The sequence below is a fragment of the Bubalus kerabau genome, chromosome 1, assembly GCF_029407905.1.
Source record: "Bubalus kerabau isolate K-KA32 ecotype Philippines breed swamp buffalo chromosome 1, PCC_UOA_SB_1v2, whole genome shotgun sequence".
In the NCBI taxonomy this organism is placed as follows: domain Eukaryota; kingdom Metazoa; phylum Chordata; class Mammalia; order Artiodactyla; family Bovidae; genus Bubalus; species Bubalus kerabau.
The window spans coordinates 10167827-10189044 of NC_073624.1; the positions used below are offsets into that span (position 1 = coordinate 10167827).

The window sequence follows — 21218 nt, forward strand, 5'->3', positions numbered from 1 at the left end:
GCCTCTGATGGGAACTGGCGGGCACTGGGGATGGAGTGGCAGAGGTGGAGGATGGCAGGGGAAGGTGGCCCTGATCTTGGCTCTGCGCACTGAAGCCCCACCGGCAGGTGCTGCTGGAGGGGCCCAGGGCAGAGAATGGGTGAACCCATCCCAGAGCAGCGGGCCAGGGCTGGATCCTGGCTCCTCTCACAGTGTAGGTGAGCGTATGTGACTCCATAACTCCATCTTGTGGCGGCTGGGAGAGCTGGGGCTGAGGGTTGGGGGATGGCACCTACCTTGCCCCCCTCACCTTTCTAAAAGTGACCCTCTCTCTAAAGACCCAGCCTCCTCTCTCTAGGGGATAAATTCGGGTTTCCTGGGGCCTTTGCTCTGGACACGTGTCCCTGTGGACACATGGCTGCTGGCCTCCCCTCCCCAGTTCCCAGGAGTCCTAGAGAGAGCTCCTCGATGGCACTTCTTTTTTTAATTTGACTGCGGTTGGGTCTTAGTTGTCAGAGGTGGGGCGTCTTCCTTGCGTGTGCCAGATCGTTTCTCGTTGTGGCGCACCAGCTCTCGAGTGGTGCTGCAGGGGCTCGGCAGCTGCGGGCTTGTGGGCTTAGTTGTTCTGCAGCACAGTGGGATCTTAGTTCCCTGAACAGGGATGAACCCTGGCCGTCTGCATTGCAAGGCGGATTCTTAACCACTGAACCACTAGGGAAGTCCCCCTGCCCCGCCCCCCCACCCTGCCCCCCGTCAGCGATACAGGCAGTCCAGTACGGGGAGCTCCAGGTCTCACTCTGGCTGGGAAGGTTTAGGGATGTATTTCCTCTTACGTGTTCACCCTCTTCCCACAAACGGGACACCCCTTTTCTTGCTTCCCTCCCTCTAAATCAGGTGACCAGGGCCCATGACTCCATTCGTCCACACTCCGCAGGAGAACGCACCCCCCTGGTGAGGCCTCCCTACTGGTCTCCTTTTCCATCCATGCCCCAGGAAAGCCCAGCACACACTCGGCCAACTGACACTGTGTCTGCAGTTTCCCCCGAGCCTCTAGAGCAGTGACTACATCTTATTTAACGAATATAGCGCCGACTGTGCCAGGCACCATTCTACACGCCTCACAAAGGTTAACCCATCCAATCCTCCTAACGACCCAAGGAGGCAGGTACCCTCACTAGCCACACTCACAGGTAGGGAAACTGAGGCCCAGGAGGTTAGGAGGTAGCTCAGGGTCACAGGAGCTGTGCCTGGAACCTAGGCTGCCAGCTCCAGTCTGTGCCCTTGGCCTCCCTGCTGGATGCCCCTTCAGAGAGGTGATGCGGTCTGATGGCTTGAAGGGGGCACACGGAGTGACAGCTGGTCCCTCTCTCCAAGCTCCCAATCCTGCCTGAGGATCCCATTGGCATCTCTGCCCGGGACCCACACATGCAAACCTAATGAGCAGGAAACCATCCCCCTCCTTGGCCACTGTGGGCCCTACCCACCTCTCACAGCCTCTTGCACCCCTCCCATTCTCTGGATGAGCACAAATTTCATTGTCCAAACAGGGACACTTGGATGGTGACAAGGGTCACTATTAATAATCCCACTACGATCACAGGTGTGGGCCGGAGCTGTCCAGGAGAAGCAAAGACATGGAGTACTAGCATGGTACCACTCACTGGGTCCCTCCTCTTTGGCCTTGGCAGAACAGGTGGCCTGGAATGGCCAGGGCACCCTTAACACTCTCCCCATTTGAGGCCTTGGATCCGCCTGACCCAGTATCTATCCCGTCTTTCCCCAAATAAAGGTTTAGTTCAAGCACTGAAGGGTCACAGAGGAGAGAAGATATAAAAGGCTCCACAGAGCAGAAAGCTGGGAGGCAGTGGGGAAAGTGGAGTCTTCTGAATTTGACGGATCTGAGTCCAAATTTCACTTCTTCCCCATACACCACGGGGCCTTGAGCAAGCCTCTTCTCAGCCTCAGTTTCCCATCTGTACATGGGACAGCAGTGCTCATCCAAAGAACAGCCGTGAGGAGTCAGTGCCGAAACGGCAATGTCGGTGAACCATGTTGCCCCACTCCGTGATGAGGGAAGCAGGAGAGGGGGCATCGAGGGGAGAGAGGGTCTGAGGCCACTGCAAAGAGCCTGGCTCCATCTGGGTTTGTGTTTATTCAATACAGGCCCAGCGCCCAGGCCTCCCCAGGGAAGTGGCTGAGCCAGGGGAATAAAATAAATAAAGGCTGCCGAGGTGAGTGTGGACTGGGGTGGGGCCAGCCTAAGGAGAGGCGAGGGTGAAACGCTGGCCCCAGCTCGGCTGGCCACCCACGGGCCCCCCGACTCCCGGGAGGCTCGGGGTGGAGCCAGCGGAGGTGCCCACAAGCAGCAAGTCCTGGAATCCTGCCACCTCCAACCCCTCTTCATTTTTGTCCTCTTTCTCCTTCCTAAGGCAGGTTGGGAGACCAAGCTCTCTGGCTGGCTGGGGAGCTGGGGGATGGGGGTGAGGGGTGGAGATGGAGCGGGCCAGGGCCCAGGGCCCAGGCCACGGCCCCAGAGCCCATCCTGGGCAGGCAACCCGGGTTCGCTGTGCAGGACAGAGCAGCAGGGAGGCACGCGCCCCAAGGCAGCAGGCCTTTATGCGCCGCACACCCTGTCGTGCGGCGGCCCCTCCCCCGCTCCCGTGCTGCGTCCTCCCGCTCACCCTGCCCCCCGGACCCGCACCCCGAGGGGGCACTCAGGAGTTACACCAGCTCCCGCCCTTGTCCAGGGGCCCGGCAGCCCCTCGCGAATCCCTGGGCGGCTCCCCGGCTGCCGTGTCCTCCTCGTCTTCGTCCTCCTCATCCTCGCCATCCGTGAACTCGTCCTGGCTGAGGCCGTAGGCCAGCGTGGTGTGCGCCAGATCCACCTCGATGGGGAAGACGTCGGCGTCACGCAGCACCGAGTAGCAGTCGTTGTAGTACTTGGACATGGTGGACACGAAGCGCTGCAGCTGGAACACGATGTCCTGGACTGGGGCGGGAGGGGTGGGCAGACGGCACCGGTGGGCCAGGCTGCCTGCGCGTGGGGCCCGACCGACCCCGCCACCCTTGGGCTTCCCTTTCATGCACCTCACTGACCCCGGCACCCTGGGAGGGGGCCAGGCCAGCCAGGGCTGCCCAGCCCTGCACAGTACCCAGGCCTCCCCGCTCCCAGTTCAGGGAGTGGAAGAGAACTGCCGGGGTGGGGTGGGGCGTGGGGGTGGTGGGACTACACCCCAAGGAGTCTACGGGACACGGCCAATCCCACCATGGCCAGGCTCTGGGAAGCTCCCATCTCGGGTCTGACTCAGAGCCAGTCTGCAACGGGCTGTCCCTGGGACCTCGGGTGAGTGCTGGACCTCTCTGAAATGGGAGGAGGATGGTGCCGGGGGCCCGCGGCCCCTCACCGTGTTTCTGGTCGAGCAGCTCCATCTTCTCCAGCACGTCCTTGCGCATCTGGGAGAAGCGGGCGCGCGCCTCCTGGCGGCAGCGCAGGATCAGGCGGTACTCATAGTTGCCTGTGCTAACGCGGTACAGGGGCTCCCCGAGGGCCTGGGCGGGCGGGGGGGCGGGGGGGGGGGAGCACGTCAGGGACCCTGGGCAGGCGGCGGGCGTGGGGGAGGCGGCAGGGAGGCTGCAGAGAACCCGCCAGCTCGCAACCCCCCCCCCCACCCCCGCCACACAGCACTTTTCAAAGCTGCCACCGTTCCCCGTTTCTGAGACGCCTGCAGTTGCTAGAAGTGCTTAGGGATAGCTTTGTGAAAAACAAAACCAAAAAAAACCCAGACTCTTGCCACATTAAATGAGTGTTGAGTCACAGATGGACCCTGCTATCAAAAATATTACAAAGTAGCAAGTGATAAAAACCGGCTCTCAGGAGTGAGAGGAAGGGCATTTTTTTTTTTTTCCTGCAGGAGCCTCACCAAGTCTAGAGGGCAGCTGGTCTGGGAGTAGGTGGTGGGGATAGTTCTATGGCAAAAATGGCCAGCACTTGGGAGGCCTGCAAAGGCCATGGGGAGGGAGGGAAGGACAGCCCCCAGCTCTGCACAAACAGGAGCCTGGCCAAGTCCCCAGGCCTCTCTTGGGCGGGCCCGCCCCACCCTGTGTCCCTGGCAGGCCCAGGACGCTCTTGGGGCTCTGGGAGGCAGGCAGGGAGTGGTGTGTGCACCCCGAGCCACTCTAGAACCAGGGCCATGCTCCCCCACCCCACTCACAATGCAGCTGTACTCCTCGTCGTCCATCTCCTTGACCTTCAGGCAGTAGGACTGTGGGATGGGTGAGGCCAGGCTGTCAGGGGGGCTGCACCGCCTGGATGCTCACCCTGTGGCCCCAGTTCCTCCCGCGCCACCCTGGAGCCCTCGGCCACCCAGAGAAGCAGCTGTGCCAGGCCTTGTGGGCCCTGGACACCCTGAGCTGGAACGAGCTGAGACGCGTCAGGGAGAGGCTGGCCCCTTGCTCAGGCTGGCCCTTGCCCTGGAGGCTCAGGGTGGTGAGGGCACTCATCTGGGATGATGGAAAGGGCCCGGGAGCCCAGTGTATACACTCAAGTCCCAAGAGATGCTCTGGGCTAAAGGATTCCAGGATCCAAAGAACTTGAGGAAGGCCCTGAAGATCCACGTTACCCATGGGTCTATCGAAGGTTCTGACAAGTCCTGAAGCAAAGGACCTGGGCCTGCTTGGTGGAGTATTTTTCCTCAACTCCTTTGACCACAGAATTATCATTTGAACATAAGACTCATGAAAATCCACGTTATAACCAGTGACCTAGACTGATCCATTGTTAAAGAGTGACTGAAAAAAATTCCCATGGGGTCAGAGTGAGGGCTCCACCCACCCCAGAGCTCCTCTGAAGAGTCAAGCTGGGCCTAGGCTGCTGCCTGATCCCTGAACACCTCCCTAGGGCCCTGCCCCCACGTGCTCAGTCAGGTGTCCCCAAGGTCCTGGCCCTGACCTGCTGGCCGCCAAGCGGCCAACTGAAGAGGAACAAACCTCCAGGCGGGCTCCAACCCCAGCCGGCCAGGCCCACACCCGCAACCAAGAGGCCAGGGCCTACTTACCAGGTACTCGAACTTCACGTCCAGGTACTTCTTGATGGTGAGGCGAGTGTCTGGGATGGCCTTGTTGAGGTACGTGTTCAGGTCTGTCAGCATCTGGAAGGGGAGGTGGGGTGGACGCTTAGGCCCCCATGGGCAAGGACGATGAAGGCCGGCTAGGGTGACAAGGAACGGCACTGATGTGTCCACCCTCTAGTGGACGCAGGTGTCAGAGCCGAAGGGAGCTCCCAGACCGCCCTGTCCATTCCAAGGAGGAGAAGACAGCCCAGGCCAAGGGCAAGTCATGACTCTGGTGGAGCTAGGGCCAGAAACCAGCCTGGAGGTCAGTGCTGAGGCCGTGGAGGAGGAAGGACTCAGCCATGGTCAGCTGTAGCAGCCCACCCCCAAACCAGCCCCAAGATGCTCCGACTCCAGAACAGGACACTCTCTGCTGGCCACACTGCCCCTCCCCGCTCACCTACGGACCCACGCATGCTCCACGTGACCTACCGGCTTGATGGTCTTCAGGAGCCGGATGCCAAACTTCTCGATGCTGCGGTGGGCGTCAGCGAATTTCACAAAAGCCTCACTCGCAGCGGGCTGAGGCTCCCGCACCCCGATCACAGAGAACACGTCCCCAAAGGCTGCGTGACAAGTTTGTCCTGAAGGCCGCCCCTACTTGACCCCTTAACGGAGAAGCCAGGGATTTGTTGGGGAGAAGCACGGTGGGGGGCGTGGCAGGTCAGAGGTTGAGGTCTGCTGGTGGTCTACATCCCAGGGAGGTGGGTCTAAACCTCAAGAAAGGTGGATCTACACCCCTAAGAGCTGGACCTGTACCCCGAAGGAAGGTGGGTCTACATCCAAGGAGCTGACCTGGTTCCTGAAGTGACCAGACCATAGGGGTTAAGACTGGGTCAAAGTGGAGGAGGTGAAACTGTCTGGGAGCAGCGAACTAACTGGTCTAGGAATCTGGTCCTAAGGTCAACCCTGCCCCTAAGGAGCTGGGTTACTGCTGCTTCTACCTGGGCTTTGTTTTCCCAGCTGTAAAATGGGATGAACTGAAGCTAACAAACTTGTAGGAAACATGATCAGGAATAAGGAAAGGCCTTGTACATTGTAAGCGGCAGTACAGACAGACAGGGCAGGGCCTGCACAGGGAGCTTCTGCACCCCACAGAAGCCTAGCTGGTCGAGAGGCTCCCCGCTGGCCTCATCACCATCACACCTCCAAATCTGACAGGAGGTCAGATGCTGCAGGGTCTGCCTGAGCCTGGGCAGCAGAAAGGCCCCGGAGAGGAGCTCGCCCTCACCCTCCCTGTGGGGTGTAGGGAGGTGCTGAGCCCAGAGTGCAGGGTTTTTTCCAGGGTCATGCAGCAGGTTCAGGGCGTCCTTACCACGGTGCGTCTGTGACAGCTCATAAAAGGCCCGGAGGAGGTTCTTGGTGTGTTCTGTCATCCCTGTGGGAAAGACCCAAAACTAGAGGGACAGGACCACACGGTGGGGACGACACTGGCCCAGGACACAGCCTCCAAACCCCCACCCCACCCCGGAGGCCCACACTGTCCCTGAGGCTCGGACTTTTCTCACTAGGTTTACGTGTGCCGTTCTTTTTTATGGGCACGCGTTACTTTTATAATCAGAAAAAGCAGGTCTTTGGATTTTCTTCCTTAAGAATTTTTAATGACTATGGTCCTCGAATTGTGTGGCTGGCACCCTGCCCCTCACTGTCATCACGTTTAGAGCAGGGCTCCGGAGCTCCACCTGGGGGAGAAGCGGGGCCGGGCACTTCCAGTGCAGCACCCCACCCACCCAGGGCTGCTGGCGGGAGGGTGTGCCTGCCCACCTTTATACAGCTCAGCAGTCCGCTCCAGCTCCTCCAGCCTCTTGACGAGCCCATCTGTGGGGATCAGAGAGCCAGGGATGAGGGGAGACAGCCAGGGATCATGGAGCCAGGCTTGGGAAGGGTGAGGTGGCCCCCAGAGGAGAACCAGGAACAGCACAGGACAGGGTCCCAGGGACGGGGACTGGGCACCTCAGGGCGGCTGGGCTTACAGGTGTTTTGTGACAAGTACATCCAGACAAGGCGGGGCAGCGGGGCAACCCTCAGGAGGCTCCTGTGATAAGCACCACCCCAGGAGGCTGGACACACCGAAGGGGCAGAAAGGTGACAAGGATGCGGGTGCTTCCAGAAGTGAGGAGTGAAGGCCAGATTGGGCCCTCCCCAAGGGTAGCTGCCCACGGCCGGTGGAAGGCAAGCCCCTGCCTAGCAGTCAAGGACCTAGCCAGAATTTCCAACACACACCCTGCCGACGGCCAAGAAGCAAGGCAATCAGAGACAAGTGGGAGAGATGGGATGCATTGACAGTAACTCTTAAGGCAGGCTCAAGGCAGCCCACCACCTCCTGGCAGCTCAGAAGAGACAGCAATCTGGGAGGGGAGAGGAAGGCAGGAAGGGCTTTGAGGAAGAGCTTGCACTGGAGTGGGCCTTGGTGATCGTCTTCGTTGGCTTCACAGGTGTTTATCTTGCACCCACTATGTGCCAGACCCTGTGCTGGGCCAGGGAATGACCTTGGTGAATGAAATCTGAGTGGTGCCTTCCAGGCTCCTGGTCTAGCACTGACAGTGGCCAGGCCACGGCTGGCAGGGGCAGTAAGGGCTGCCGGGTGAGGGGTGGGGGCAGCTGCCTCACCTCCAGGGCTCAAGATAGGAACACGTGGATGGCCAGGGCCGGGGCTGCATTCCAGATCAGGGTGGGACGGGGCTCCGGCCAGCAGTGATCACCACCCTCCTCCACTCTGATGGGGTGAGGTCCACACCCACCTCCCCACCAGGAGCATGGGCAGCAAGTGCGGGGCAGGGTCCATGCCGGTGGCTGCCTGGCCCAGAGCCTCCTAAGACAGAGCCTGGCCTCAGTGAAGCCCTCCACCCAGCTCAGTCCTTTCTCCACATGAGCCCTCCGGGGCAGATTACTTCCCCCATCTTACAGGGAAAACCAAGGTTCAGAGAGGTGAAGCAACTTGCCCGAAGGCGCACAGCGAGGGCTGTGCAGGCCAGGGTGCCCTCTGCCCCCTCAGCTTCCTGTGCTGACCTGGGCCAGGGTTTTCTGAGTGGGAGGAGAGGAAGAGGGTTGTAGAAGCCAGGTCTGGATTCTTAAATCCAGGCAGAGAAGGCAGTGTGTGTCAGGCTGTCAGGGAGGAAGGTTTAGGTTCTGGGGGCTGGTGGGGCGCGCCTCAGAGGTCTTCAGAGGCTTCAGCCACTGGGCTGGCCTCCAGGCCCCATCGCCCCAGAGCCCTGGCGCCCGGCCAGCCTGGCAGCGAAGGAGCCACGTAAGCGCCATGCTGTTGTTTTTAGCTGGGTCATGGGACATCATGACAGCTTCAATTTTAGAAACCCTATTTAAGGCTGGGGAAATTGCAAGGTTTGGGGGGGAAAAAACACAACAACCAGTTCTAATTTCATCTCGACGCATGGTAACTACAGTAACAGGGATTTATAGGCACCAAGAAGCTGGAAATAGCAGCCGCCACTTTTGTACACCCTCTGGAACAAGCTCAGACCCCACCCCGACGTCCCAGCCATAAAGCCCAGTGCGCCCAGCTGAGCCTACAATTTATATCGGTATTTATATCTGTCCCCACACGTACACAGCAGAGCTGCTGCTATTTATAAACTCGGGCTGGTGACGGCAGGAGCGGGACTGAGTGTTTCACTGGTTCCCCCCCAACCCCCCGGGGACAGCGCGTGTGCACACGCATGGGTGGGTGTGAATGTGTGGGGAGAGAGTGTGTGTGCACAGGCATGTGTGGGTGTGAATGTGCGTGTACTCGGTTTTCCCGCTGCGGGAGGTGAGCGCAGCCACCTCCAGGTCTGAGCAGGAATTGCTGGGACTCAGGCAGCAGCACCACCTCCTGGAGAGAGGTGGGGGGCCGGGTAAGCAGCCCGGGAGCAGCCGGGACATGCTGGGGTGACTGGGGCTGGGGTGGGGGTGGCCTGGCTGTGTGAGAGCAGCTGGGGGGCAGTGGCGAAGGCACCAGCTTGGGGAGCTTGGCAGGAGGCACCTCCCCACCAGGAGTCTCTCATCTGTGACTTGGGCCTGTGAACCCTTGCTGGAGAGCGGGGGGACACGGGCTGTAAGAGGCCTTCACTGTGCACTGTGGGTGCTCTGTGGGAGCTTGGAGAGGCCTCCGGGGAGGCAAAGAGATGTGAGTATCAGCCCCACCAGCAGAGGCCCGGCCCAGGCCAGCGGGACACACACAGGTCTGGTGGGCGGCCATGGCGCCCCTCCCCCGGAGGCCTGGGCCTGAGTCCCCTGGGACTGGAGGTGGGGGCTGGGAGAAGGGGACTCACCATTGCACAGGATGGCCCGGCTCAGGCCCAGAGCATCTGCCGTCCCCGAGCTCATGTTCTCGACCAGCCGATGCTTCACCTTCTTTAACACTGGGACCAGGTGAGAAAAGGACTCATGAGGTGGAGCCTGGGCCCCCAGGGCCAATCCCGCTCCATCACGACTCAACTGGGAGCACTGCAGGGCTGGAACTGGGGTTTGGGACGGGGGTGACTATGAAGTAGGGAGGGTCCTGGCCGGGGGTTGCGGGGGTTCTGGGCTCCCTGCCCTTTTCACTCTCTACTTGAGAGAGGTGTTGGGAGCCTGGAAACAATAAATATGTAAGGCACTTAACTGAGGGTTTGGCACTCAAAGTGACTATCGACTCCCACTGAGATCCAGAGCTGCCTAGGCCTGACACTGGCCGATAGGCCAACCAGGGAGGACCCCCCTCCTCCGTCTCTCCTCCACACCCGGGAGCAGAAGCACCGTCCATGACAACTGGCCCCAGGCTCCAGACAGTTAGTGCATGTGTGGTCAAATAGTCTTTGCAACGGGACTGGGATGGGACCAAAGGGTTTTAGAGGAAGAACTTCCGGGACAGACTTGACCTGCCCTTAGCCTCTTTTCTTAAAAACCAGAAGGCAACTGTGGCCCCAGGGTGGAGGAAAAGGGTGCTGGGCCCCAGAGCCAAGAGATCTGGGTGGCTCTTCACCTGGGGGCACAGCGCCTCCCTGGGTCCTAGCTCTGATGTGCACTGAGGTAGCTGGTCCAGAGGACCTCGAAGCTACCATCCGGCTCCTGAGCCTGGAAGCTTCTACAGAAGCAAGGCCCAGCCCCCGAGCAGGAGGTAATATGTCCCAGGGCATGCTGTGGGCAGAGAAGGACTGGCCTCTGCCCCAAACCTGAGAGCCAGTCCAGACCCTAAGGCTTTCTGGCAGCAAGTGGGCAGAAGAGGCCAGGGTTGAGTGGGGTGTGCAGGCGGGCAGGTGGTACCAGGCAGGGCTGGGCTGCCCTCCCCTTTCAGAGTGGTGAGGGACTGGGCCTAGTGAGCTGGAGGGCTGCCCTACAAAGGACAAGCCTATGGCATGAAGGCACCAGAGCAGGCGGTCGGGGGAGGTAGGAGAGAGAAACATTAGGCAGGGAGAAACCAGAGACAGGTTCTGGGGACCAGCTGCAAGGGGAGCACCCCTGGGTCCTCCCAGGTGCTTGGATTGGCTTGGTCAGAAGGGTCAGAGGGCACAGCCACGTGATCACTGACACACTGTCACAGGAGACAGAACGGGGGCTTGTGGAGCCCCTGGACGCCACTGCCCCGGCGCCGCTTACCAATGTCCAGGGACATGCCCTGCTTGGGGTCCGCCTGCAGCTTGTTGTAGTGGATGGTCACCTCCCCCTGGAAGAGCAGGACAGCAGAGCTGTGACGGAGCCCCCGGGCCCCAGCCCCTTCTCTGAGGAGGCCTGTTTGCCCTGGTGTCTGTGGTCATCAAAGAATCCTGAGCCCTGGGAAAGGGCTCCTCCTTGTCTCTCCACCCACCAGGCCCCAGACAGTCGGCAAGGACAGGGCAGACAGGGTCCCTGGGGTCACAGAGCTCACAGCCCGGCGGTCTGTGACACTGTGTGCCCCTGCCCTCCCCCACGCCACGGCCACAGCGCAGCCCTCTGCCGAGCCACTTCTCCTGTCCTCTGAGAGGGTCTTCTAAACCAGCTCCCTTCTCAGGAGTCCCACCATTTGCCCCACAAACACATCTGAGCACTTTCTCTGTGTCGGGTGCTGGGGGTGCTAGGGAGCAGGTACAAGGGTGGCCGCAGCCCCCCAGAGCCCAAGGCCAGCAAGAGAAGCTGATGCGATTCGCGGAATTACACCAATCAAAGTCCAGTGACTGGATGAGAAGTAGCCGGCCTCCCTCGAGAAGGCTGCCCTGACCACGAGGCCACCACAGTCCGTCTCATGCTTGAAATCCTAAGACCCTTGAACTGGGGGCTGAATTCATTCAGATACAAAACAGGATCTCAAAACTGCATCCTGAAGGAAAACCAAAGTGAGCTGAGGCCGTGAGTCAGGGGTGGGTGCAAAAGGCTGCCTCGCAGGGTGCTCAGGGCTGCCGTGGAGCACAGCTGCGGGGGAGGAAGGAGCACCAAGGCGGGACCAGATCTGGGCTCTGCTCCAGCCGTGCGGCCACAAGCAGCTCCTTCCCTCCTGCAGGATACTGGTGAGATGGGTGCCCGGATCTCTGCCAAACGTGGGGGCTGGGGAGTCCCCAGGCAATGGCAAGGCCACGCGCACCTGCCAAGAGCTCCTGTTCTTGTGGGTAATGTGAGAGGCTGGTGCGAGGCAGGCTTGGGAGGACAAGGAGGGTTCTGGTGGGTAGAGATGGGGGAAATGAGAAAAGGGATCCAGAGAGGGGGCACATGCACCCCAGCTCCGTATCAGAAGGAAACATGGCCCACCCCCTCCCATGATGCGCTCCTCTGCCCAACAGGAAATGCCCAGGACAGTAAACTCCACACCAGGCGGAGCAGAAGAGGAGAACAAAGGGGAGGGGGTGGAAGCCGTGGGTCCGGGGCTAAGGTAAGAAGACGGACCGTCAGGGATGCTGGTACCAGGCCTTTAAGACACAGAGGACGGGAGGGAAGTGAGGAGAGGTGTGGTTGGATGGGGTGAGGGAGCCCAAACACTCGACCAAGCTCAACGGGCAGCTGGGTGCTTGACTCTCAGAGTGTTAAATCAATCTGTGGCTTTGCGCCTTCTTCACTGTTTTGGTTTCGCAAGAGCTACCAGCAGCAAAAATCTCCAAAAACATGGCAGAAGGGCTGCATGCTTTGGGGCGTGGCGGGAGAGAGGGGCTCTGTAGGGAGAGGCCTTGGCCTAGAGCAGGGTGGGGGAAGCAGGAAACAGGCAGCGTGCAGTCTGGCCTGCTGAACAGGACACCAGCAGCTGGACACGGAGCTGCCCTGGGGCCCAGAGGGGTCCCCGGGGGATACGCGAGCCCAGGAGGACCCACAGGACTGAAAGTTCCTACAGGGAATGCGGGTGGGGTGCCTTTTCCCTCTTATACCCTCTTGGGCCCAGCACGGCTCAGAGGGCATGTCCTGGGTATCTACTGACCCAGGTAGGTGCACCATGGACTTCTAGCTTCAGCTCCAGCCCTGACTGGGGACACGCTGGCTCGCCCTGAGGTGTGGTTCTGAGTCTGATAGCTCCCCTGGGAGCTTGAGGGCAGGACCTTTGAGTCGTGGTGCCCACTCTCTCGCCAGGGCCCAGCACAAGTCCTGGAGCATAATCTGCATTTCCCGAGTGAACCTGGGGGAAACTGAAGGAGCTGGGATGTGATAGACCCTGAGGTGCCGAGGAGGGAGCTGGGTGAGGGCCAGGCCCCCTGCAGGCCCACCGAGGCCTCAGGCAGACTGGAGGTCTCAAAAGGGCCAGTGTCCCCACTGCCGCCGCAGCCTTACCTTCACCTCCTGAATCATCTTGGCCACCTCCACCTTAGTTTTTCCTTTGATTGACCTGCCATTGACCCCCGTGATCTCATCGCCAGCTGCCACGGTGCCGTCCAGCGCGGCGGGCGTGTTGTCAAACACCTGCGGGTGTGGAAGGGGATGGGCGGGAGGAAAGGAGAGCTGGGAACAAAGCTGGCGGCGGGCGGGCATTCCCTCCACCCCAACCAGCACCAGCCCTGTCCTGGTCTCTACTCTGTCCCTTACATGGCGAGGAGAAGGGCAAGGGGAGAGAGCACCCCAACAGCCAGATATGAATGACCCACCTTCTTGGGGGAAAGGGAAGGAGGACAGGAATGTGACGATGAGACGTCCCTTTTCTGATATCAACTGCACCCAACCTTACACACCCACTGGAGGCTTTGTTCCTCCAAAGTCATTTCTTTAGATTTTCCAACAACACCGCTCGGAGCTGACTCAGAGCGCCAAAGCACCACTGATCAATTCCTGCAACCTCACTGCAGTCCCCAGGGAGCAAGGGCCCCCCTACACATAAGCCTCTTCTCCCAAAGTGCCCCCGTCCAGGGGGTCTGTGCTCACTGGCTCAATGTGGCTGAATGTGTCTGTTAAAAGGACAGAGATACGGGGAGATACTCAGGATGAGCAGGTGACAAAAGTGGGTGCCGTTGAGTCCCACAGCCCCATAGTCCCTGTGGGGCCCCAGAACGCCGGCAGCCAGGCTTACCTGGAGCCTCAGGAGCCTGGAGGGGGGACCCCACCCAACAGCTCCACAGGAAAGGCCTCTCTCTGTGGGCGCTGGGAGACTGGCTGATGCCCCACAGCGGAACCCACCAGCTGACTCTGCCACCACACAGAACTGTGAAACGTGTCGTGACTGTGAGGGCTCGCTCTTAGATATAAAGACGGGCGAGGAATACTGGGCCCTTGAAAAAGTGTCCCGTGTGAAAAACACCGAAACGTTTAAATAGAAACAAGAACCACAGGAAACAGGAACAAAGCAAGGACAATAATATGAAATATTATGAAAAGACATGGAATAATATGAAATATTTTAATATTTATATAACAGGAAATATTTATATAATACAAATATATTTCAGATATATTCATCTTATATAATGTGAAAATAAAAAGAAAAGTACAATTAACACCTTCACAGAGATCTGAAAAACAAGAACAGGATGATGTAAAGGATCATTTCGAAAATAGGAAAGATCTCATAGAAACACGAAACATAATTGAAATGGAAAATGCCAAAGGAACTTCGGAAACCAAGCAGAGGGAAGCAAAAAAGAGATGGTCAGAAAACAAGAAAAGGAATATTAAAAGATCAATGGAGGAAGCCCAGAGTTTAACCAACAGGAAGCCCAGAGTTTAACCAAGAGGAAGCCCAGAGTTTAACCAATAGGAAGCTCAGAGTTTAACCAACAGGAGTCCAAAAGAGGGAACAGAGAGCAGGACAGCATCAGGGATAATATGTGAGATGCAGAAGAGAAAGACATGGGGTCTCCAATGAACCTGCCCCTTGAGGTTCCAGCACAACAGACAGAGAAAGGATCACGCCAAGAGCCATCATCACGATGCTTCAGAATGCCAAGGACAAAGAGAAGTGCCCAAGAGTTTTGATGGACCAAGAATAAAACACGTTACTACAAATAAAGGATCACAAGTAAGACTGGCATCACCAGAAAGGACAACTATGCTGATGGCAAAAGACAATGAAATGACACCAGCCAACTTCTAAGCGAAAATTATTTTCAACCTTGATGTTCGTTCTTGAATTTGACCCACTCAAGTGTCAGTTGAAAGGAATATGAGAATAACAACAACGTTAAAACAGAACGAGACACTTACAGAGACACAAGTTCTCAAAAAATTTACCACCCTAGCAGCCTTTCTCAGAAAGCTACAGGAAACATGCTCCACCAACATGGGGAAGTAAGCCAAGAAAGAGGGATCCTGGAGACGAGGGAATCCAATTCTGCCGGGAGCCGGCGAGAGACATTCCACTCGTGACAAAGGTCATGAGGAAGGGGGCTCGGCATATGCAAAGGCGGGATCGAGCCTCGGGAGTGCCCCCGGATATTCTCGAGCATCTACCCCCCAAAAAAAACCAGAGTCTGCCTACTTTATTGCTTTGTGCTCTCACCTCTGACTTTACTGGGGGCTGTCCCCCACCACCATCTCACTCTCTCTGTCAAAGAGTTAACTTACAGCTCCAATTAATAAAGTTCCTGGGCAATTAGGAGTGTTTAAATCCAAACCCCTCAGATGGCTCTCTAACTCGCCTGACAAGTTTACCCGGACACCTACAGCTATGCATACGATTGTTTACAGTCTCCCAGCCTCCAGAGGCACGGGAAGCTTAAGATATTCAAATAGCTTAGAGCCTCTCAGAGAATTAGAAACTGTCAGAATAAAACTAGTAAAAGATTTCATTGATGAGCCAATGCTTGTTGCCAAGTTTTCACATCCCCTGAATTGTATCCTTGAATGTGCATTAATTAATATAGTTGGTATGTAGAAAAAATAAGTAGTGGCCTTAGTGTTAGTAACTTTAGACCCTTAAGGTAGTAAATTCTTTCCTTTGTAAACCCATTACACATCCACCCTATAGGAACGTAATCTTATCTTCGGAAGATGGCGCCAAACCTTAAAATAATTACTCTTAGAGAAAATAAGTCTTTGTTGATAAGTCCTTGTCAAGAGTCATAAAATGTTAATAGGCCTCTGGCCAGAAGATGATGTAAATCACCTAAACCATTTGTATACGATAAATCTGCAGGAAAGAAACCCTGGTTTTTGATAAGCATCAAAGACTGCTGATTTTGCATCCCCTATTATCCTCTATGTGTAACTTAGGGTATAAAAGCCCCTGTTGAAAATAAAGCTATGGGCCTTGCTCACCAACGCTTGGTCTCCCCATGTTATTCTTCCCTTTAACTTCCAGCTGAGTGTCCATCTGGAGCGTGGATATCCTCTGCGACCATTTATTTGCCTGGGCTTCTAAGACCCACTCGAGAAGATGTCTAAGGTGGGGCACCTTCCGCTATTCAAGAGGGCGCCTGCGGCCTCCGTGGTCAGAGCTAACCTGGTGTCACGGGTTATATTGATTTTCCGCGTAAACCAAGCCACTCAGCTTCTTTTCTCCACTGAATTTTCCTACTGAGCTATCCTCATTCTATTCCTCTTTATTATCTCTAATTAACATTTGAATAGGTCGCCTAGCCGTCTCTCCTTCGAATACCCTGGATCAGCCGGGGCTGGACCCCGGCACAATTCTCTAGAGGAGAGGGAAGGGGTGGTTCAAAGAGGAAAGACCAGTGGTGGAGGACAGAAAGCTGATGGGAAATGTTTGAGGTGAATGTACTGAAAACACAAGGAGAATGCAAATGGAAAAAAGAAGGAAAAAAAAAAAGAAATTGCTTGTTTTAAAAAAAGAAGATTGAGTTAAGAAAAGAATTACAGGCTTTCTCAAAAAATTAAACACAGAGTTAGCATATGACCCAGAAATTCCACTCCAGATTTATATCCAAAAGAAATGAAACATATGTCCACACAGAAACTGGACATGAATGTTTATAGCAGTGTTATTCACAACAGCCCAAAGGTACAAACAACGCAAATGTCCATGAGCAGATGAATGGATAAACAAATGGTGGTCAACCCATCCAATGGGATGCTATTCAGCCACGAAAAGAAGGAACATGAAGCGGGCTGCAACGTGAATGAACTTCAATGCAACATGATCACTCAAGGGCATGGGTGGTTGTCTGGGTGATGAGACAGTTCTGAAACCAGAGATGGTAGCTGCATTCCATGAGCGCATTAAAATAGCACTGAGTTGTTATACTTTAAAACCATTATTGTATGCTATGTGAATTTCACCACAATAAAAATATTTTTTGAAAAAGTATAAACGCCGAAGACCACTAAGCTCGGTACCTAAAACAGCACCTTACTATGCTCTGAGCTCTCTGGAGGGGGTGGGGGGGGAGGGCCTCTGTTTTCTTGCTTTCTTAACTCTAGTGTCTGCAAAATACCCTGGCCAGGCCCTGAGAAAATATTTCCCGAACACGACACCTATTGCAGTGACAGACTGAAACCAAACTGACGAGATCACCACGCCAGGAAGGTGGGGTGAGAGGAGACAGTGGTTTGGGAAGAAAGTTAAATTCTCGTCTCCTTGGCTGAGAGAAGCTGATAGATGTTTACAAGGGACAGATCAAGAAGTAACGGGATAAGCATCTTACTGAGAAAAATGGGACCTCCGACCTGAATCTACAGCTAAAAGGGTGGGAAGCAGTGTTGCTTCTGGGATTGGGGTGGAGGCAGGCCTGGGGAGGGGGAAGGGCGGCGAGATGGGGTAGAGCAGGAACTGCTTATTTGACATGGGCCTTTTAGTACTCTTGACTTGTTAAAAGCAAGTCAGAGAGTCTTTGATTAAAAATAAAACTGAGTTTTGAAAAAAATCAATTCTACTATTTATAATCACAGTTCACACTAAGGACAAACCTGGCCCTCGGGGGGGGGGGGCGGGGAGGGAGGGGGAGGTGGCACAGGAGGCTGTAAGGGCAGATTTCGAGGAGGTCAGGCCTGGGGGACGCCTCCCCAACACCTCCTGGGTCAGAGGAGGCCAAAGAGCCTGTAAAGGCCACATTCTGAGCGGGCAAGACCAGATCCAGGGAATCTCCATCTTCAAGGCCTTAGAAGTGACTCTTTTGCGAGAGCCTCAGAGAGACTGATGTTTCTCATCTGCCACCAATGGCTACTTAGCTGAGAAGGTTAGAGTAGAGCAGAGTCCGGGTCAAGTTGATGTCTGGGGGAGCAAGCTTCCTTCTAAGACTACAGAAAGATCACTGACTCCAACCAGCCCCACAGTGAAGCAGGCCAGTGCCCACTTGTGAGTCACAGCTGACAGAACATCACCAGGGCAGCTCCTGTGCAATAAGGACCACAAACCTGCAAAGTACCGCTGGCAGATCATCTGGGAGAGTGAATTGTCGTAAAAATAGTAACAGCTGCCACTGGGGGAGTGCTGCTTAAGGGCCAGAAACTGTGGGATGTCATTGTTGAGTTTATTCTTCACAGCAACCCAAAGATGCTCGGACCTATGCATTTTACATCCCCAATTTCCAGGTAACAAAAGGGAGGCCCAGAGAGGTTAACAAGTTAATAAGCGGGGAAGCTTGCATTTAAACTCAGGCCATTCATAGTCTTTTAATCTTTCTACTATGCTTCACACCTGTGTTAGTACCAAAGGTTGACGGTTTTGTTGATTCATTGACAACACTGTTATTGAAGGTCCAATATTTGCCAGGCCTTGTACGAGGTGCTGAATGCAGTGAAAAAGCAAACTGGGATCCTGCCCTCATGGTGCAGAGAGTCTGGAAAAGTGGCTAGATACAAAATTAGTGAGCAAATCCATGAGAGTACAGATGGTGGTAAGTGCTGAGAAGGAAAAAAAACCAGATTGAAATGACAGAAAAACAAGGGCAGGCCTTCTGAGAGGGAGTGTTCAAGGAAGCCCCTCTGAAGAGAATGAGAAGGAGCCAGCTTTACAGAGCGGAGGAATGAACCTTTGTCATGTCCAAGTAGCCAGGTGGCTCGCCCCCTCCAGCACCCCCCTCCCACCTCCAAAGCACTCAATACCTGAACAATATACAGGCAGGGACAGTACTGGGCTCCTCCTCCAATGCTGATCCCGATCAGGTTCTGAGCATCCTTCTGCAGGGTCACCTTCCCAGGCACAGTAGGGATTCCGCTAGAAAGAGAAGCACGTGCAATTGAGTTTCCTGGAAGAATGACTGGAGGAGATGGGGATGGAGACAGGCCCTCCAAACCCCCAAGAGCCTCCTAGTGCTACACGTGCTACAGAGGGAAGCTCTTTCTCATTTGGCCAAAAAGACAGCATTTTGTCATTTTGTGCTGGAACACCACAGAGCTCTTGGATCCATGCTAATGGGGCATCAGACCCCAACTTGGCCATTTATCAGCTGTGGGTCTTGGATAAGCAAGTCACCCTCTCTGCATCTCAATTTCCTCATTCATAAAATCATATAGATTAAAACAATGGCCACTTCAAAAGTACATGGAAGCCACTTAACACCAACTCAGCTAAGAGTAGGTACTCAAAAAAATAGGTCCCCCTTCCCTGTTCTTCATTTTCCCTCTAAGAGTTGAGTCAGACTCTATTCTTGTCACCTTCTCAGCTACATAAATCATAAGCCACCACCTCCAGGAAGCCTTCTGTTAAACTACGCATCACCCATCTCTCAACTGTTATACTCAATTACCTCTCAATTTTCACTATACATTAGCACTTATTTATGTTTTGTGGCAAATACTCGCATTTATTCTCTTATCCACTCGACAAACATTTGCTAACAGCCTGCTGATGCTGAGTACCATCAGTGCTGAGGACACAGAAAGGCGCTGCATTCCAGCCTCGCTCTGAGGGAGGATACATTCTAATAAGGAGACTAACTTAACTTTTTAAAATCTCTCCCACTAATCATTTATGTTGGGAAGGAAGGTATGTTTATGATATTCCTATTCATCCTTCAAAACCTAGCTCAATTGCCACCTCTTCTGTGAAAGAAAGAAAGAAAGTGAAGTTGCTCAGTCATGTCCGACTCTTTACGATCCCATGGACTGTAAGCCTGCCAGGCTCCTCTGTCTATGGGATTCTCCAGGCAAGAATATTGGAGTGGATTGTCATTTCCTTCTCCAATTCTAACAAGAAGACTAACTTAATTTTTTAAAATCTGCCCCACTAATCATTTATCCTGGGAAGGAAGGTGTATTTATGAAATTCCTATTCATCCTTCAAAACCTGGCTCAATTGCCACCTCTTCTGTGCCGCCTTCCCTGAATACCCCAGCAGAGGCACTGCTCAGCTGGCTGGGTTCTCCTTGTAGCCATGTCATTCTCCATTAGGGCCCTTGCGGTCCTGAATTACAACTATCCATCAATATGTCCACAGCCCCCTACAGATGGTGAGCTCCTGGAAGGGCAGGATTCATTGCAGCTTCTAAGCTTACGCTGAGAAGCAAGGGTCTGTGGAACTCGAAAGTCCAGGGATTTAGGGGATCTGGGGTTCCTGCACTCGTGGGACTTGGGGTAACAACATACTCACAGTTTATCCTCCTCGATGTCATAATCCAAGTCTGCAAACATGGTTCCGAGAGTTTCAGTGGGCTGGCTAACTGCCCAGCTCGGCAGGGGAATGGGGAACTGGATCCGGATGAGAAAAGAGGGCAGGGCTTAGGAAACCAAAGTGCCTAAATACCAACCCCAACCCCGGCTATCAGCGAGAGCCAGGCCCTCCTCCTCCCCTCCGGACGACGGGGGATTGTCCAGGGGTCGGGGGTGGGTAGGTGATTCTTACTAGGTACACAGGGGGACTCCAGGCCAGGGCTGGGGGCTCAGATCCCAGAGCCCGCCCCACGGGTCTCCAGGCCCTCGGGAGCTGCCTCTGTAGCTCACCGGAAGCGTCAGTCCCACAGACGGGTCCGGGCCAGGCTGGCACCTGAACCCACCTGCCGTTCCACCTGTCCGTGGCTGCGACTGTCGCGTCACTTCCGGCGGGACGCGGAAGTCCCGCCTTCCTGCCCTGGGTATTTGCCCCGATCCCTGCAAGCAACCCTTCCCTCCCAGCCTCCCGGGGATCCCAGAACCAGGAAAGAGAATAAGTATTGACGGAAGCTCCCCCTTAGCATGAAAAAGCGGAAACAGAGTAAAGGTCTGGAGAGGCCGACGGCGCTCAACCCCGCCCCTTGGCCTATGGCCGCCGCCATCTTGATAAGGGCAGGGTTCTTCCCAGCTTCCTTAGCGGGACGCAGGGGACCAAGACGCCTGGCTGGTTGCCGTGGCAACGGACGCATCCTCAGACGGGGAGCCCTCCAGTGAAATTCAGTGGACTACAAACCTCGACAGGTTCCCTTTAACATTTTCAGCACCTCGTGTTAGGGTGCTGTGACTCCTCTACTAGAATGACTGTCCTGGCTGGAAGGATCCTTCGAGATGCCAATTTAATCTGAGTTTTGCAGGCCAGGAAACTAAGTGCCAGTAAAGGGAAGTAAGGGTCCCAGAGGCTGCTCTCCGTCTGGAGAGCAGCCTCTGGGACCCCCAGGAAGCAAATTAAAGCACATGTAACCTGAAGCAATGGCACCCCACTCCAGTACTCTTGCCTGGAAAATCCCACGGACCGAGGAGCCTGGTGGGCTGCAGTCCGTGGGGTCGCTAGGAGTCGGACACGACTGAGCGACTTCACTTTCACTTTTCACTTTCACACATTGGAGGAGGAAATGGCAACCCATTCCAGTGTTCTTGCCTGGAGAATCCCAGGGACGGGGGAGCCTGGTGGGCCGCCGTCTATGGGGTCGCATAGAGTCGGACACAACTGAAGCGACTTAGCAGCAG

At 55.5% G+C, this 21218-nt stretch overlaps 1 protein-coding gene across 2 annotated transcripts; it reads right to left on the reverse strand.

Moving 5' to 3' along the window:
* Positions 1-755: 755 nt before the first annotated feature.
* On the reverse strand, positions 756-20476 carry PICK1 (protein interacting with PRKCA 1). 2 transcript variants are annotated; one of them, XM_055567031.1, is made up of 13 exons: positions 20283-20476; positions 19933-20030; positions 18447-18558; positions 12789-12917; positions 10662-10728; positions 9356-9445; positions 6852-6905; positions 6403-6465; positions 5520-5653; positions 5034-5126; positions 4191-4241; positions 3384-3528; positions 756-2968 (listed from the first exon to the last, which is right to left on the reverse strand). In XM_055567031.1, the coding sequence occupies exons 2-13, from the start codon at positions 19971-19973 to the stop codon at positions 2694-2696; spliced, it is 1254 nt and encodes a 417-aa protein (XP_055423006.1). In that variant the 5' UTR covers positions 19974-20030; positions 20283-20476; the 3' UTR covers positions 756-2693. The 2 variants fall into 2 exon arrangements, with proteins under 2 accessions (XP_055423006.1, XP_055422998.1); XM_055567023.1 differs by having other exon boundaries at positions 757-2968; positions 20185-20475.
* Between the last annotated feature and the right edge of the window lie 742 nt (positions 20477-21218).

Bases quoted from the DNA above. Each gene is read 5' to 3' on its own strand.
- PICK1 (XM_055567031.1), bottom strand. From the start codon at position 19,973: ATGTTTGCAGACTTGGATTATGACATCGAGGAGGATAAACT. The intron at 6,466-6,851 runs GTGGGCAGGCAC...TCTTTCCCACAG, and splicing joins GACTGCTGAGCTGTATAAAG to GGATGACAGAACACACCAAG. The intron at 2,969-3,383 runs GTGAGGGGCCGC...CTCCCGCCCCAG, and splicing joins GCTGCTCGACCAGAAACACG to TCCAGGACATCGTGTTCCAG.